General features: G+C 49.1%; 1 protein-coding gene across 2 annotated transcripts in view; it reads left to right on the top strand.

Annotated features, from left to right (window-relative positions):
- Window positions 1–2,887: 2,887 nt before the first annotated feature.
- The window catches only part of LOC119957241 (adhesion G protein-coupled receptor E1-like), a 110,447-nt gene continuing 94,403 nt past the window's right edge, over window positions 2,888–18,931 (top strand). The window contains exon 1 of one of the 2 annotated variants that reach the window (XM_038785084.1): window positions 2,888–3,077. In XM_038785084.1, the coding sequence (XP_038641012.1) occupies window positions 3,026–3,077 (52 nt within the window). In that variant the 5' untranslated portion in view covers window positions 2,888–3,025. The remainder of the gene's footprint in view (window positions 3,078–18,931) is intronic. The other variant, XM_038785085.1, reaches the window with a different exon arrangement.

Genomic DNA, 18,931 nt, shown 5'->3' with positions numbered 1-18,931 from the left:
ATTTAGGGGAATATTAGATGGGTGTCTGAGGGAGAAATAGAAAGACACATCGGACGCAGTCCAGAGAAGGTTCACCAGATTGATCCCAGGTATGGAGGGATTTTCTTATGAGGAGAGGTTAAGTAGCTGGGGCCTGTACTCATTGGAGTTTAGAAGAATGAGAGGCGACCTTATTGCGACATATCGGATTCTCAGGGGGTTTGACAGGATCGATGCTGAGAGGTTGTTTCCCCTTGTGGGAGAGTCTAGGACCAGAGGGCAGAATCTCAGAGTAAGGGCCCCATTTCAGACAGAGATGAGGAGGAATTCCTTCTCTCAGAGACACAGGCTCTTATATTCCGCCTTACTGGGCGGAGCCAGCAGGCAGGCTTCACCAATGATATAGCAGTCTCAGGTACCTCTGTGGAATTCTTTACCGCAGAGAGCTGTAGAGGCTGGCTCGTTAAGTATGTTGAAGGCTGAGAGAGTCAGATTTTTAATCAGCGAGGGAATCGAGGGTTATGGAGTCAAGGCGGGAAAGTGGAGTCGAGGATTATCACATCAGATCAGTCATGATCTCATTGAATGGCGGAGCAAAATCGATGGGCCGAATGGCCCACTTCTGCTCCTACGTCTTATGGCCTTATGATCTCAGACGATAGGTTGATGGAGCGAAATGAAGAGAGATTGGAGGAGGCTCACATAGGGCAATAACACCACCATTACCTCCTTGTCTCAATCGTCTTGTTCTGTGCTGTTAATAATATGTGTGTAGCCCTATGGGATCATTCATTCCACCCAAGACTGGGCCTCGGTGTCACATCGCAGCTGACGGACAGAACCCCTGACAGTGCAGCACTCCACGGAGCCTAAAGTGTGGAGCTGAAATGCCAGGAGGGGATTTGAACGGGCCAACATTTGGAGGGTAACTGAGCCAAAATTAAAACCGAGAATAAGGAGCCACACTTTATTCATTCCTGTCCTGATACCGCAAGCTAGCAGCGCATCAGGGATTTCCCCCTCTTGCCTCATTGCCGGCTCAAATCTGTTGTGTTCACCATAGCTACAAGAATGGGACTTCCCCTGTGTCCCACTGAATGGGGCTGGTGCAGAAGGAGTGGCTCTTCCATCTGCAGTGTCAGCAGTTCTTAAGATGATTCAAACTATTTTGATGAAGAGGCAGAGAGGAATCTTCACACTCTCTTGATGCCAGAGATGGGGGTGGGGGGGGGGGCTGGATTCTGCGTTGTCGGGATTCTTCGTTGCGACGGCAGCCTGGTGTTTTCCCGAAGCTGTGGGGCTGCCCACAATGGGAAACACCATTGGCCGGCTGGCGAAACGGAGAACCCCAGGGGTGCGCTGTTCCACGGAGAATCCCATCCGGGATTAAGAAGGCATTAGTTGGAGCTCAGGGCATCCGTTTCCCAGAGAGTAATTCCAAGGTGATGCATAATGGCCTCCAGGTGTGTTGTTTCACTCCTGGTACCATGTGTTATTCTCTGCTTTGCTTTACCTGGTTGGCTTGGATGCGTGGTGTTGAACAAAGAGCAACAAGCTTTGTTAACAAACAAAACTAATTTATTAACAGTACTAAATACGATTCATACATATTCCTAAAGTATAAGGTTACTTTATTAAACTAGGCTATCTCTAACTACAGAACTCTCAAATGCACAAATTATGTCATCTATGCTTAACCATCATCTCCCTCGTCTACTCTACTCTCCTGGACTCTCTGCAGCTCACTCTCCCAGAAATCTAAGAGTCAGTGCGATTGATAGTCCTGTACCTTAGCTGTATCTGGTGGCTAGTTTTAACATAGCATTAACTCTTATAGAATTTACAGTGCCGAAGGAGGCCATTCGGCCCATCGAGTCTGCACCGGCTCTTGGAAAGAGCACCCTACCTAAGGTCAACACCTCCACCCTAACCCATAACCCAGTAACCCCACCCAACACTAAGGGCAATTTTGGACACTCAGGGCAATTTATCACGGCCAATCCACTTAACCTGCACATCTTTGGACTGTGGGAGAAAACCGGAGCACCCGGAGGAAACCCACGCACACACGGGGAGGATGTGCAGACTCCACACAGACAGTGACCCAAGCCGGAATCGAACCTGGGACCCTGGAGCTGTGAAGCAATTGTGCTATCCACAATGCTACCGTGTTGCCCTACACATGCTGCACATTTGTATAATGTCACACGGGGCTTCCTTTCGACAACGGCATTTGTGATTAACCTTTGGTAATTTTCTTTTAAGAACCCACCAATCTCACATATGTTTGGCTACATGTGAGATTGCTGTGGGCCTGCTCCATAATGGGGACGAAATCGTGAGCAAGGTTCAAACGGAAATAGCTGCAAACAATCTGCACCGATGACCTGATGAATTGCTGAGCTGTTCTCGATAGCTTTGAAGAACTCAGCAGAAGGGCATCAAAGATCGTTTATCTCTCTCCACTTCCTGCTTCTTTTTAATCACCCTTTTTAATTCAGGTTAAAGACTAAATAGATCAAAGATGTGCAGGTTAGGTGTCCCGTAGTGTCCAAAGGAGTGGGTGGAATTGCGGGGATGGGGTGGGGCGGGGGGGGGGGGGCTGGGTCTCAAATACACAAATGATGTCCGATGACCCGATGGGTCAAATGGCCTCTTATGGCTCAGCAGTGATTCTATGATCTTACGATAGCACAATTGCACTTTCGAAAGGTCAGCAGTTGCCGCCTTCAAACAATCTGGCCAGTCTTTTGAGTCAGCAGATTTATCAAAGCCGGCGTATTTAGAGACCAAACGTTGAAGGGGGTTTGCATCTAACCTCACAAGCTGATTGCTTCTTCGTGGAGACTGGCGGCAGCTTACACCCATTAGCTGTTCGTGATTCAACCACAATCCAACTGGAACATTTTGAGAGAATAACATACATATATGTATATGTACTTCAAGCTCCAGCTGGACTCTAAGCAGCTTCCTGGCTTTGACGTGGTTACAATCAGAGGATGTGGCTTGCGACATTCTCACTCAGCGCAGCTTCAGAGCTCTGCACATGAACTCCATCTGGACAGTGAGTAAGATGGCACTCCGGAGATACTTACTGGGTAAGTCCGCTGTGTTAAAAATTCATTTGACTACCAGAGACAGTAACTGTCATTCAGTGCCCCAGATGAATGCCATATCTGAGTGATAGAATTTCGGCTCCCCACGTACCTTTTGGAATCTCATTGTCAAGGCGGTGCGCTCTATTAAGGTCTCTGCTCCAATCTCTACTCTCTCGTATCTGTTCGATTTTTATTTTCTCAGTGTGGCACGTCAAGTGGCAGCCCCGCTTCTCATTCAGACAGGGGGTCCTTAAAATGTTCAACATTATGAAGGGGGTTCGATAGCATGGTGGTTAGCATCAATGCTTCACAGCTCCAGGGTCCCAGGTTCGATTCCCGGCTGGGTCACTGTCTGTGTGGAGTCTGCACGTCCTCCCCGTGTGCGCGTGGGTTTCCTCCGGGTGCTCCGGTTTCCTCCCACAGTCCAAAGATGTGCGGGTTAGGTGGATTGGCCATGCTAAATTGCCCGTAGTGTAAGGTTAATGGGGGGATTGTTGGGTTACGGGTTACGTGGGTTTAAGTGGGGTGATCATTGTTCGGCACAACATCGAGGGCCGAAGGGCCTGTTCTGTGCTGTACTGTTCTTTGTTCTATGTTCTAGATGGGGAGAAACAGTCAGAAGGGGTTTTGTAAATTGAGGACAGCACGGTGGCGGCGAAGTTTTTTTTTTTTTTTTTTTTTTTTTTTTTTTTTTTTTTTTAATTTTTTTTATTGGAATTTTTTGCAGAAAATATAACAAAAAGTATAGCAAAAAGCAGTAATATGCAACTAACAGCCCCATAACACCCACAATTCCCCCCATACCGTAACATCACATGTATCACATTCCCCCACCCCCCCCAAACAAGAGAACTTAACCATAAATTAAAATTAGATAAATCAAATTTAAATAAAATAAGCTAACATAATCAACGCCCCCCCCCCCCCCCCCCCCACCCCCGGGTTGCTGCTGCTACTGTCCCAGTACCCTATCGTTGAGCCAGAAAGTCGAGGAAAGGTTGCCACCGTTTAAAGAACCCTTGCACCGATCCTCTCAGGGCGAATTTAACCTTCTCAAGCTTAATAAAGCCCGCCATGTCATTGATCCAGGTCTCCACGCTTGGGGGCCTCGCGTCCTTCCACTGTAGCAAAATCCTTCGCCGGGCTACTAGGGACGCAAAGGCCAGCACACCGGCCTCTTTCGCCTCCTGCACTCCCGGCTCTACCCCAACCCCAAAGATCGCGAGTCCCCATCCTGGCTTGACCCTGGATCCCACCACCCTTGACACCGTCCTCGCCACCCCCTTCCAGAACTCCTCCAATGCCGGGCATGCCCAGAACATATGGGCATGGTTCGCTGGACTCCCCGAGCACCTGGCACACCTATCTTCACCCCCAAAGAACCTATTCATCCTCGTCCCAGTCATGTGGGCCCTATGCAGCACCTTGAATTGGATGAGGCTAAGCCGCGCACACGAGGAGGAAGAATTTACCCTCTCCAGGGCATCAGCCCATGTCCCGTCTTCGATCTGTTCCCCCAGTTCCCCCTCCCACTTCGTTTTCAGCTCCTCTACTGACGCCACTTCCTTCTCCTGCATAAGCTTGTAGATATCGGATATCTTCCCCTCCCCGACCCAGACCCCCGAGAGCACCCTGTCACTCACCCCCTTCGCGGGGAGCGCAGGGAATCCCTCCACCTGCCGTCTAGCAAATGCCTTTACCTGCAGATATCTAAACATGTTTCCCGGCGGGAGCCCAAATTTCTCTTCCAACTCCCCCAGGCTCGCAAACCTTCCGTCGATAAACAGGTCCTTCAGCTGTCTAATGCCCGCTCTATACCATCCCCGAAATCCCCCATCCATGTTCCCCGGGACGAACCTATGGTTGGTGGCGGCGAAGTTGTCAGCGCTGCTGCCTCACAGCGCTAGGGGCGCGGGTTCGATTCCGACCTCGGGCGACTGTGTGGAGTCTGCACGTTCTCCCCCCCCCCCCCGTGTCTGCGTGGGTTTCCTCCGGGTGCTCCGGTTTCCTCCCGCAGTGCAAAGGTGTGCAGCTTAGGTGGGGTCATGGCGACAGGGCGGGGGGGGGGAGTGGCGCTAGCTAGGGTGCAGACTCGATGGGGCTGAATGGCCTCCTTCTGGCACTTGTGGGCGTCGCCGGCTGGCCCAGCATTTGTTGCCCATCCCTAATTGCCCCTTGAGAAGGCGGTGGCGAGCCGCCTTCTTGCACCCGCTGCAGTCCGTGGGGTGTAGGTGCACCCACCGTGCGGTTAGGGAGGGAGTTCCAGGCGTGCTTTGGAGCTCCTTACCTGGCATGCAGTTGGGAATAATAACCGGAATGGATTTTGAGGGAGAATTGGATTTAACGAACAATTGACTGAGCTATGGGGAAGGGTAGGGGAGTGGGGGCTACACAGCCCTTTCGAAGAGCCACGGTAGACATGATGGGTTAGAAAGGACTCCTATACTGTCAAACTGGCAATAGAAACTGTGTAGGTTGATTGCGTTTGAATATGTTTGAATCTGTACATTGGAATGTGGGCAATGAGCTGTGGTGTTACTGGGTCTGATACAAGGGGAAACTATGATTTTCTGGGTGTCTATGCGGTTATGTAAATCCTGATGATTCAGTCATTTCTATCGTGCCTTTCAAAATGAATTAACCGAGAATTTGATTCGAGAAGCTTAATTGAGCAGTGACAGAATTGTCATGATAATTTGCGTGCAGCAACTTGGTATGAAGAGGAGCAGGCTGCATCCGACCTAGTCTGAGTCAGGGGGCCGTGCCGTGGCCTCTCTGCCTGGTCAGATTTATTCCGCTCTCCAAAATGGCTTTCTCGCAGTGGTTGGTTGAAGTCGGGTTGCGATGTTCGGGAAGGACAGGCCACGAAGGTCCTGAGGCAGAAAGGTAAAAGCAAAAGAGGAGGATGCTGGGTTCGATGCCCCGCTCGCTGGCTGAGGTTTGTGGGCACGCGTCTCTCGACCACACAGGCAACCAGGTGGAATTGGGCCGATAATGTTGACTCCACTTTGACTTCACTGAGGTAACCTGACCGGCAACTGTTCGTGCCCTGTGGCGCTGATGACGTCAATTAAACAGTGCAAAAGAGTTGCCAAATGACGCAAGGTGGTCCTCAAAGGTACGCGCCAGCTGGTCTGTTTAAACACCTCGGTGCCCCCTGGCATGAACAAAGATAATTTGGTTTGACTGCTTTAAGAAAGTTGCGAGCTTGTCGAGTAGCTGTCGTGCTGAAGCAGGACTAAACCGTTAAAGAAAAACTCCCAAATTCAGTCCCCAGCCCTTGTTCCCGGCTTGGGTCACTGTCTGTGTGGAGTCTGAACGTTCTCCCCCGTGTCTGCGTGGGTTTCCTCCGGGTACTCCGGTTTCCTCCCGCAGTGCAAAGGTGTGCAGCTTAGGTGGGGTCATGGCGATAGGGCGGGGAGTGTGGGGGGAGTGGCGCTAGCTAGGGTGCTCATTCGGAGCGTCGGTGCAGACTCGATGGGGCTGAATGGCCTCCTTCTGGCACTTGTGGGCGTCGCCGGCTGGCCCAGCATTTGTTGCCCATCCCTAATTGCCCCTTGAGAAGGCGGTGGCGAGCCGCCTTCTTGCACCCGCTGCAGTCCGTGGGGTGTAGGTGCACCCACCGTGCGGTTAGGGAGGGAGTTCCAGGCGTGCTTTGGAGCTTTCCTTACCTGGCATGCAGTTGGGAATAATAACCGGAATGGATTCTGAGGGAGAATTGGATTTAACGAACAATTGACTGAGCTATGGGGAAGGGTAGGGGAGTGGGGGCTACACAGCCCTTTCGAAGAGCCACGGTAGACATGATGGGTTAGAAAGGACTCCTTCTATACCGTCAAACTGGCAATAGAAACTGTGTAGGTTGATTGCGTTTGAATATGTTTGAATCTGTAGATTGGAATGTGGGCAATGAGCTGTGGTGTTACTGGGTCTGATACAAGGGGAAACTATGATTTTCTGTGTGTCTATGCGGTTATGAAAATCCTGATGATTCAGTCATTTCTATCGTGCCTTTCGAAATGAATTAACCGAGAATTTGATTCGAGAAGCTTAATTTTTTTTATTTTTTTTTTATAAATTTAGATTACCCAATTATTTTTTCCAATTAAGGGGCAATTTAGCGCGGCCAATCCACCTACTCTGCACATTTTTTTGTTTTTGGGTTGTGGGGGCGAAACCCACGCAGACACGGGGAGAATGTGCAAACTCCACACGGACAGTGACCCAGAGCCGGGATCGAACCTGGGACCTCAGCGCCGTGAGGCGGTTGTGCTAACCACTAGGCCACCGTGCTGCCCTCGAGAAACTTAATTGAGCAGTGACAGAATTGTCATGATAATTTGCGTGCAGCAACTTGGTATGAAGAGGAGCAGGCTGCATCCGACCTAGTCTGAGTCAGGGGGCCGTGACGTGGCCTCTCTGCCTGGTCAGATTTATTCCGCTCTCCAAAATGGCTTTCTCGCAGTGGTTGGTTGAAGTCGGGTTGCGATGTTCGGGAAGGACAGGCCACGAAGGTCCTGAGGCAGAAAAGTAAAAGCAAAAGAGGAGGATGCTGGGTTCGATGCCCCGCTCGCTGGCTGAGGTTTGTGGGCACGCGTCTCTCGACCACACAGGCAACCAGGTGGAATTGGGCCGATAATGTTGACTCCACTTTGACTTCACTGAGGTAACCTGACCGGCAACTGTTCGTGCCCTGTGGCGCTGATGATGTCAATTAAACAGTGCAAAAGAGTTGCCAAATGACGCAAGGTGATCCTCAAAGGTACGCCCCAGCTGGTCTGTTTAAACACCTTGGTGCCCCCTGGCATGAACAAAGATAATTTGGTTTGACTGCTTTAAGAAGGTTGTGAGCTTGTCGAGTAGCTGTCGTGCTGAAGCAGGACTAAACCGTTAAAGAAAAACTCCCAAATTCAGTCCCCAACCCTTGTTCCCGGCTTGGGTCACTGTCTGTGCGGAGTCTGCATGTCTCCCCCTTGTCTGCGTGGGGTTTTCTCCGGGTGCTCCGGTTTCCTCCCACAAATCCTAAAACACGTGCTTGTTAGGTGAATTGGACATTCTGAATTCTCCCTTCTGTGTACCCGAACAGGCGCCGGAGTGTGGCAACTAGGGGATTTTCACAGTAACGTCATTGCAGTGTTAATATAAGCCCACTTGTGACACTAATAAAGATGATTATTATTATTATCAGCGTTACTACTCCATGTGGGGTTTCTCTTTTCTTTCACCCATCAAATTATCCTCCTATTTCTTCCTCCCTCATGAGATTGTCCAGCTTCTCCTGAAATGCATCGATACAATTTGCCCCAGGAACTCTTTGCTCATATTCCCACCACAAATAAAGACAATTCTGCTGAATTCCTCATTAATTTATGAGAGACTATTTTACGTTATAGCATAGTTGGGTGACTGCAATTAGTGTCAGATTCCACGCTGACTCCTGCCCTCCCTGGGCTATGGAATCAGATAGATTTCCTGTTTATTGTCCAGTAATATTATTCCCAGGAAGTGGGAACTTAGTGAGGGCACATCTGGCTGAATTCTATTGCCTTCCTCGACTTTACAGATTGACATTGTGTATGTTTCAATTTTTGGATGTTGTGTTAGCATCTCTGCCTCCAATCCAACCATTCCAGGATCGAGTCCCACTCCAGGACTTGATGACGAAGGAAGGTTTTGTTCGTAACGCGGCCGTGGGGCACTCTTTTTCTTCTGCCGCCTCCACGGCCTCCACCATGGCGGAGGCCGGAGAGACCCCTTCCACCGCACATGCGCCGGTGGTGATGTCAGCGGCCGCTGTCGCTCCGGCGCATGCGCGGACTCTCGCCGACTGGCAAAGGCCTTTCGGCCAGCACCGACACCGATCGGCGTAGAGCCAAAGGCCATTGGCTCCAGTTTTGGCGCCAGTCGGCGGAGCGGGAGCCACTCCGGCACAGGCCTAGCCCCTAAAGGTGTGGAGAATTCCGCAACTTTGGGGAGGCCCGACGCCGGAGTGGTTGGCGCCACTCCCCTACACCGGGACCCCCTGCCTCACCGGGTAGGATAGAATTTTGCCCCTGGTTACTGATGTGATGGGCAAAATGCGAATAATAATAATAATCTTTATCAGTGTCACAATCTTTATTAGGCTTACATTAACACTACAATGAAGCTACTGTGAAAAGCCCCTAGTCGCCTGTTCGGGGACAAAGAGGGAGAATTCAGAATGCTCAAATCACCTAACAAGCACGTCTTTCGGGATTTGTGGGAGGAAACCGGAGCACCCGGAGAAAACCCACACAGGCACGGGGAGAAATTGCAAACTCCGCACAGACAGTGACTCAAATCAGGAATCGGTCGTGGGACCCTGGTGCTGTGAAGCAACAATGCTAACCACTGTGCAAGGCTCTACAATCACTACCCGTAGCTTCGGACTACAATATGCATTGGGTTGGGGGGGTGGGGGGGGGTGGTTGGAGGAAGGGGGGTGCATGTTGCCACAGCAACTGGACCCCCAGAGCAACTTGTACCATGGATTTCAATTGAGCAAAGGGTGGGGGGGGGGGGTCTCACGCCGATCTTAGCCAGCAGGGGGTCAGAGGAAAGGGTGGGGAGGAGAGGGGTGGAAGAGAAAAATTAATTGTCGAGGCAATGACAATCAGATCGCTGACTATCTCGCTTTGATTCCTATTCTGACTACGCTGTTGGTTGTGAAGATTTCCTTGATTGCACTGCCACTCATAGGCGACAACAGTAGGTGACAACCGTGAGGCTGACGCCTTTTCTTAAACGGGGACCAGTGACATTTGACGACGTAATGTAAAGGGACAGCATCCTGCTTCCTTTTCAACCCATGCTTGATTCCTTGAAGGTAATTGTGACTTTGATAAACATTGCGCATCACGGAATTACCACCTCCACCCCCACCTCTCCTCAAGTCCACCCGCCCCCCCCCCCCCCCCCCCCCCCCCCCCTATTCATCATTCAAAATGTTCCTTCACATTGTAATCAATGGGCAACTCCTCAGTCAGCACCTTCCCAAACCCACGACCACTACCTCCAAGCTGGACAAGGGCAGTAGACACATGGGAACCCCACCACCTGCAGGTTCTCCTCCAAGACACTCACCATCCTGACTCGGAAATACATCGGCCGTTCCTTCACTGCCGCTGGTCAAAGTCCTGGACCTCCCACCCTAACAGCACTGTGGGTGCACCTACACCACAGGGACTGCTGCGGTTCGAGAAGGCGGCTCACCACCACCTTCTCAAGGATAATAAGGAATGGGAAATAAATGCTGGGCCAAGCCAGTGATGCTCACATGCTTTGAATTATTCTGGGCCAGGGTATAGAGAACACCAAAGTGTATCATGGAGTTCACCTGACCCACAACTTTTAATAGATTTTGGTTATGAAGGGCACAAGGGCCCACTTTACAAGTGTGATGCAACAGAGAACTTAAGTATCTTTAAACAAAACAATGTTTATTCTATGAACCCAGTTAACATTTTATAAACACACAGTAAACATCTTACCAACTACTAACACTGATACCCCCACCCCAAAGATACAGTACGCTATAGATAACCCTTATTAACTTTCCTAACAACATCCATCAGCCAAACACACTTTGCTCCGACAAAAACAGGAGGTTTGCATTCCTTACAGAAACAGGCATTACTTTGAAATTATCAAGTAATCTGGAGACATTCTTTAGCATGCAGAGAGAGAGACCAAAATACTCCTTCTCGGTTTGGATGCAGCTCCCTCACTGAAAACCGAAAGTAAAACTCAGAGTCAAAGACAGCTTCCAGCTCAAATCGAAAGTCAAAAGCAGAGTCAGAGTCCAGCTCCACCCACACACTGACATCACTGCAGCCACTTGAGAAGACAAACATTTCTTAAAGTGACATTCTCATGACAGAATTAATAATTAATCCCACGTTCAGGCAATATCATTATTGTTTCGCGGGTTACAATCTCATTCACAAGTTGAATTACCTGAGTTGACAGGGAACCTGGATTAATCCTAAAGCTCTGGCCATGTACATGGCTGGTCCTGAGATCGTCACGGCGTCATGACCTGGAGACGAAGGGCGGCAAGGAAGAGGGCAAAGGACAAATGGGATACATTGGACCAGTGGGTGGAGGAGAGAGTGCGGGTAAGAGCTTGAAGGGTGGTCAAAGAAGAGGTGAGGAGCCAGAAGATCAAGTAACAGCGATGTGATGAGACTAAACCAGCCAAGAAATAATTAAAAACCATTTGTTGCGGTTTGTGAAGGCCAAAATCACTGAGTGTGCGCTTGTTATGTTCGGGAAACCTGCTGCGAAGCACTTGGGGATGAGCGTGGGGGCTCGAGAGATGGCTGATGGGATTAATGGAGATGCGAGACAGGAATTGAGAGAGGAATTAGGGGAATGAGCAGTGCATTGGGGGAATGGATTGTGGGATTGGTGGAGTGAGCACGGATATTGGAGGGGTGAGATGTGTACTGCCACGTAAACCGGGTACTCGGGAATGAACTGATGCAAGACTAGAATGGTCACTATCAGACTGTGAGTGTGTTGTGGTCACTATCAGACTGTGAGTGTGTTGTGGTCACTATCAGACTGTGAGTGTGTTGGAGTGGTCACTATCAGACTGTGAGTGTGTTGTGGTCACTATCAGACTGTGAGTGTGTTGGAGTGGTCACTATCAGACTGTGAGTGTGTTGTGGTCACTATCAGCCTGTGAGTGTGTTGGAGTGGTCACTATCAGACTGTGAGTGTGTTGGAGTGGTCACTATCAGACTGTGAGTGTGTTGTGGTCACTATCAGACTGAGTGTGTTGGAGTGGTCACTATCTGACTGTGAGTGTGTTGTGGTCACTATCAGACTGAGTGTGTTGGAGTGGTCACTATCAGACTGTGAGTGTGTTGTGGTCACTATCAGACTGTGAGTGTGTTGGGGTGGTCACTATCAGACTGTGAATGTGTTGTGGTCACTATCAGACTGTGAGTGTGTTGGAGTGGTCACTATCAGACTGTGAGTGTGTTGGAGTGGTCACTATCAGACTGTGAATGTGTTATGGTCACTATCAGACTGTGAGTGTGTTGGAGTGGTCACTATCAGACTGTGAGTGTGTTGTGGTCACTATCAGACTGTGAGTGTGTTGTGGTCACTATCAGACTGTGAGTGTGTTGTGGTCACTATCAGATTGTGAGTGTGTTGGGGTGGTCACTATCAGACTGTGAGTGTGTTGTGGTCACTATCAGACTGTGAGTGTGTTGTGGTCACTATCAGACTGTGAGTGTGTTGGGGTGGTCACTATCAGACTGTGAGTGTGTTGTGGTCACTATCAGACTGTGAGTGTGTTGTGGTCACTATCAGACTGTGAGTGTGTTGGAGTGGTCACTATCAGACTGTGAGTGTGTTGTGGTCACTATCAGACTGTGAGTGTGTTGGAGTGGTCACTATCAGACTGTGAGTGTGTTGGGGTGGTCACTATCAGACTGTGAGTGTGTTGGAGTGGTCACTATCAGACTGTGAGTGTGTTGTGGTCACTATCAGCCTGTGAGTGTGTTGTGGTCACTATCAGACTGTGAGTGTGTTGTGGTCACTATCAGACTGTGAGTGTGTTGTGGTCACTATCAGACTGTGAGTGTGTTGTGGTCACTCTCAGACTGTGAGTGTGTTGGAGTGGCCACTATCGGATTGTGAGTGTGTTGGAGTGGTCACTATCGGACTGTGAGTGTGTTGTGGTCACTATCAGACTGTGAGTGTGTTGTGGTCACTATCAGACTGTGAATGTGTTATGGTCACTATCAGACTGTGAGTGTGTTGTGGTCACTATCAGACTGTGAGTGTGTTGGGGTGGTCACTATCAGACTGTGAGTGTGTTGTGGTCACTATCAGACTGAGAGTGTGTTGGAGTGGTCACTATCGGACTGTGAGTGTGTTGTGGTCACTATCAGACTGTGAGTGTGTTGGGGTGGTCACTATCAGACTGTGAGTGTGTTGGAGTGGTCACTATCATACTGTGTGTGTTGGGGTGGTCACTATCAGACTGTGAGTGTGTTGTGGTCACTATCAGACTGTGAGTGTGTTGTGGTCACTATCTGACTGTGAGTATGTTGGAGTGGTCACTATCAGACTGAGAGTGTGTTGGAGTGGTCACTATCAGACTGTGAGTGTGTTGTGGTCACTATCAGACTGTGAGTGTGTTGTGGTCACTATCAGACTGTGAGTTTGTTGGAGTGGTCACTATCAGACTGTGAGTGTGTTGTGGTCACTATCAGACTGTGAGTATGTTGGAGTGGTCACTATCAGACTGTGAGTGTGTTGGAGTGGTCACAATCAGACTGTGAGTGTGTTGGAGTGGTCACTATCAGACTGTGAGTGTGTTGTGGTCACTATCAGACTGTGAGTGTGTTGGAGTGGTCACTATCAGACTGTGAGTGTGTTGTGGTCACTATCAGACTGTGAGTATGTTGGAGTGGTCACTATCAGACTGTGAGTGTGTTGGAGTGGTCACAATCAGACTGTGAGTATGTTGGAGTGGTCACTATCAGACTGTGAGTGTGTTGGAGTGGTCACAATCAGACTGTGAGTGTGTTGGAGTGGTCACTATCAGACTGTGAGTGTGTTGTGGTCACTATCGGACTGTGAGTGTGTTGTGGTCACTATCAGACTGTGAGTGTGTTATGGTCACTATCAGACTGTGAGTGTATTGTGGTCACTATCAGACTGTGAGTGTGTTGTGGTCACTATCAGACTGTGAGTGTGTTGGGGTCATCACTATCGGACTGAGTGTGTTGGAGTGGTCACTATCAGACTGTGAGTGTGTTGTTGTCACTATCAGACTGTGAGTGTGTTGGAGTGGTCACTATCAGACTGTGAGTGTGTTGTGGTCACTATCGGACTGTGAGTGTGTTGGAGTGGTCACTATCAGACTGTGAGTGTGTTGTGGTCACTATCGGACTGTGAGTGTGTTGTGGTCACTATCGGACTGTGAGTGTGTTGGAGTGGTCACTATCAGACTGTGAGTGTGTTGTGGTCACTATCAGACTGTGAGTGTGTTGGAGTGGTCACTATCAGACTGTGAGTGTGTTGTGGTCACTATCGGACTGTGAGTGTGTTGTGGTCACTATCAGACTGTTAGTGTATTGTGGTCACTATCAGACTGTGAGTGTGTTGTGGTCACTATCAGACTGTGAGTGTATTGTGGTCACTATCGGACTGTGAGTGTGTTGGAGTGGTCACTATCAGACTGTGAGTGTGTTGTGGTCACTATCAGACTGTGAGTGTGTTGTGGTCACTATCAGACTGTGAGTGTGTTGGAGTGGTCACTATCGGACTGTGAGTGTGTTGTGGTCACTATCAGACTGTGAGTGTGTTGTGGTCACTATCAGACTGTGAGTGTGTTGGAGTGGTCACTATCAGACTGTGAGTATGTTGGAGTGGTCACTATCAGACTGTGAGTGTGTTGGGGTGGTCACTATCTGACTGTGAGTGTGTTGGAGTGGTCACTATCAGACTGTGAGTGTGTTGGGGTGGTCACTATCGGACTGAGTGTGTTGGAGTGGTCACTATCAGACTGTGAGTGTGTTGTGGTCACTATCAGACTGTGAGTGTGTTGTGGTCACTATCGGACTGTGAGTGTGTTGTGGTCACTATCAGACTGTGAGTATGTTGGAGTGGTCACTATCAGACTGTGAGTGTGTTGTGGTCACTATCAGACTGTGAGTATGTTGGAGTGGTCACTATCTGACTGTGAGTGTGTTGGAGTGGTCACTATCTGACTGTGAGTGTGTTGTGGTCACTATCAGACTGAGTGTGTTGGAGTGGTCACTATCAGACTGTGAGTGTGTTATGGTCACTATCAGACTGTGAGTGTATTGTGGTCACTATCAGACTGTGAGTGTGTTGTGGTCACTATCAGACTGTGAGTGTGTTGGGGTCGTCACTATCGGACTGAGTGTGTTGGAGTGGTCACTATCAGACTGTGAGTGTGTTGTTGTCACTATCAGACTGTGAGTGTGTTGGAGTGGTCACTATCAGACTGTGAGTGTGTTGTGGTCACTATCGGACTGTGAGTGTGTTGGAGTGGTCACTATCAGACTGTGAGTGTGTTGTGGTCACTATCGGACTGTGAGTGTGTTGTGGTCACTATCGGACTGTGAGTGTGTTGGAGTGGTCACTATCAGACTGAGTGTGTTGGAGTGGTCACTATCAGACTGTGAGTGTGTTGTGGTCACTATCAGACTGTGAGTATGTTGTGGTCACTATCAGATTGTGAGTGTGTTGGAGTGGTCACTATCAGACTGTGAGTGTGTTGTGGTCACTATCAGACTGTGAGTGTGTTGGAGTGGTCACTATCAGACTGTGAGTGTGTTGTGGTCACTATCGGACTGTGAGTGTGTTGTGGTCACTATCAGACTGTTAGTGTATTGTGGTCACTATCAGACTGTGAGTGTGTTGTGGTCACTATCAGACTGTGAGTGTATTGTGGTCACTATCGGACTGTGAGTGTGTTGGAGTGGTCACTATCAGACTGTGAGTGTGTTGTGGTCACTATCAGACTGTGAGTGTGTTGTGGTCACTATCAGACTGTGAGTGTGTTGGAGTGGTCACTATCGGACTGTGAGTGTGTTGTGGTCACTATCAGACTGTGAGTGTGTTGTGGTCACTATCAGACTGTGAGTGTGTTGGAGTGGTCACTATCAGACTGTGAGTATGTTGGAGTGGTCACTATCAGACTGTGAGTGTGTTGGGGTGGTCACTATCTGACTGTGAGTGTGTTGGAGTGGTCACTATCAGACTGTGAGTGTGTTGGGGTGGTCACTATCGGACTGAGTGTGTTGGAGTGGTCACTATCAGACTGTGAGTGTGTTGTGGTCACTATCAGACTGTGAGTGTGTTGTGGTCACTATCGGACTGTGAGTGTGTTGTGGTCACTATCAGACTGTGAGTATGTTGGAGTGGTCACTATCAGACTGTGAGTGTGTTGTGGTCACTATCAGACTGTGAGTATGTTGGAGTGGTCACTATCTGACTGTGAGTGTGTTGGAGTGGTCACTATCTGACTGTGAGTGTGTTGTGGTCACTATCAGACTGAGTGTGTTGGAGTGGTCACTATCAGACTGTGAGTGTGTTGTGGTCACTATCAGACTGAGTGTGTTGGAGTGGTCACTATCTGACTGTGAGTGTGTTGTGGTCACTATCAGACTGAGTGTGTTGGAGTGGTCACTATCAGACTGTGAGTGTGTTGTGGTCACTATCAGACTGTGAGTGTGTTGGAGTGGTCACTATCAGACTGTGAGTATGTTGGAGTGGTCACTATCAGACTGTGAGTGTGTTGTGGTCACTATCAGACTGTGAGTGTGTTGGAGTGGTCACTATCGGACTGTGAGTGTGTTGGGGTGGTCACTATCTGACTGTGAGTGTGTTGGAGTGGTCACTATCTGACTGTGAGTATGTTGGAGTGGTCACTATCAGACTGTGAGTGTGTTGGAGTGGTCACTATCAGACTGTGAGTGTGTTGTGGTCACTATCAGACTGTGGGTGTGTTGGAGTGGTCACTATCTGACTGTGAGTGTGTTGTGGTCACTATCAGACTGTGAGTGTGTTGTGGTCACTATCAGACTGTGAGTGTGTTGGAGTGGTCACTATCAGACTGTGAGTGTGTTGTGGTCACTATCAGACTGTGGGTGTGTTGGAGTGGTCACTATCAGACTGTGAATGTGTTGGGGTCACTATCAGACTGTGAGTGTGTTGTGGTCACTATCAGACTGTGAGTGTGTTATGGTCACTATCAGACTGTGAGTGTGTTGTGGTCACTATCGGACTGTGAGTATGTTGGAGTGGTCACTATCTGACTGTGAGTGTGTTGGAGTGGTCACAATCGGACTGTGATTGTGTTGTGGTCACTATCAGACTGTGAGTGTGTTGTGGTCACTATCAGACTGTGAATGTGTTATGGTCACAATCGGACTGTGAGTGTGTTGGAGTGGTCACTATCAGACTGTGAGTGTGTTGGGGTCACTATCAGACTGTGAGTGTGTTGGAGTGGTCACTATCAGACTGTGAGTGTGTTGGAGTGGTCACTATCAGACTGTGAGTGTGTTGTGGTCACTATCAGACTGTGAGTGTGTTGGAGTGGTCACTATCGGACTGTGAGTGTGTTGGAGTGGTCACTATCAGACTGTGAGTGTGTTGGAGTGGTCACTATCTGAATATGTTGATCTTTGTGTTGTCAGACTCAGACTGTAACCACAATTAGTTTCAGCTTAATTATTGCTTTATCATGGTGACGCACTACGTGATGTTCTGTGGATAGCTCACTCTTTCGAAGAATGTGTTAGCTTGCAGTGAAACACTCTCCACATGCCCTCCACCCATACTGAACAATGAAAAAGCTCCAGTTATTAGTGGCGGCTTTGGGAGAGAGTTACTGAAGTACTGCTCCCATGAGAGACAGAAATAATTGGCGCCATGTCATTGTATGAGACATCGCTGGTCCTCAGCCCAAGTCTCCTCTCTGCACCCCTTCCCTATTTCCCCATCCTCTATTTGGCTCTGTTGATCGTGACTCTGTTTACAGGATGATATTCTGTAAGTAATGTGTTCTCAAGGGTCAACATTTTGTTTAGTCTGGGGACCTTGCTTGGAGGAAGCTGTTTATATTCTCACACAGTCAATGCATCCTTCCCCCCCTTTACTCCACCTTGTTAGAATCACACAAAACTATCTGTGGCAAGACGTAATCTAGTTCTATTGGGATGATGTGATTGTCTTGTTTGAAATGTACAAAGGGTTTGATCGAGTTGATACGGTGAAACTGTTCCCTCTGGTAAGGGATTGAAGAACAAGGGAGACATCTTCAACTTAGAGCTGGGCCATTTGGGACAAAGATGGAAGCACTTTATTTGCCCAGAAAGTGTCGGGTAAATCTGACACTCTGACCCGCAGAGGGCTGTGGGTGCTGGCGTTTAATTGGAGCTTTTGAGGTGAAGATTGCTCAATTCTCTTCAAATTTAAGGACATTAATTGGAGCTCCTGTTGCGCGGTGGGTTAGCGGCCCTACCTTTGGACCAGTTGCTCCCGGTTCGAGTCCCACCTCAGGACTTGATGGCGACAGCAGGTGAGCTTGCAATGCGGCCCAAACAGGTTGGCTATCCGCCTGTGAATCCTTTCCAAAACCGCCTGAGGGCAGGCAGGAAGAGTGGGAGAGTTACCTGGTCACCCATACTGCAGAAGGCCATGGCTTTGCCGAACATAATTATGGACCATCCAATGGAAGTCCATGATTGCCAACGCCCTCTTCGGGCCTGGCACCCGAGGAGAAAGGGCATCAAGAGATGTGGAGCAAGGGCAAGTAGCTAGATTTGAGGTGCAGAGCAGCCATGAGCTAATTAAATCGGAGAACAGGATGAATGGCCTCCTCATGTCTTCAAAGCCATTTGGGCCTGGGTGCAAACCTCACCGAACTTCTCGTGGTGAAGTAAATTGTTTGTGTGAAAGTTTAAGAAACCTTTAGTGCAAGACCCTTCTTCAAAGTGACTGCAATATATTCTTTGCCCACGTCATAATTAGTCTCCACATATACACACGCACACACTACTGTGATGAACAGTGGCTAACTGAGAAACAGGTGGGTTGTTTCACTGGGAGGGAGCAATGAGCCCATCCAAAATATACACTGTGTCATCTGTGATTCAGTGATTGTGCTCCGATTGTCTCTGAGTCAGAACGTTGTGGGTTCAAGTACCTTGGCTGACCCTCCCGGTGTCTTTACTGGGGAGTGTTACACATGCAGGATTCACTGAACTGTGAATCAATGGTTAAGTCAAGGCCCAGCTACCCTTTCAGCTGGATGTTGAAAGTGTTTACTACATTTT

Source organism: Scyliorhinus canicula, chromosome 25 (genome assembly GCF_902713615.1).
Source record: "Scyliorhinus canicula chromosome 25, sScyCan1.1, whole genome shotgun sequence".
Lineage (NCBI taxonomy): Eukaryota > Metazoa > Chordata > Chondrichthyes > Carcharhiniformes > Scyliorhinidae > Scyliorhinus > Scyliorhinus canicula.
Note: the sequence above shows the minus strand (reverse complement) of the source record. Positions and strands in the feature narration are given on the sequence as shown.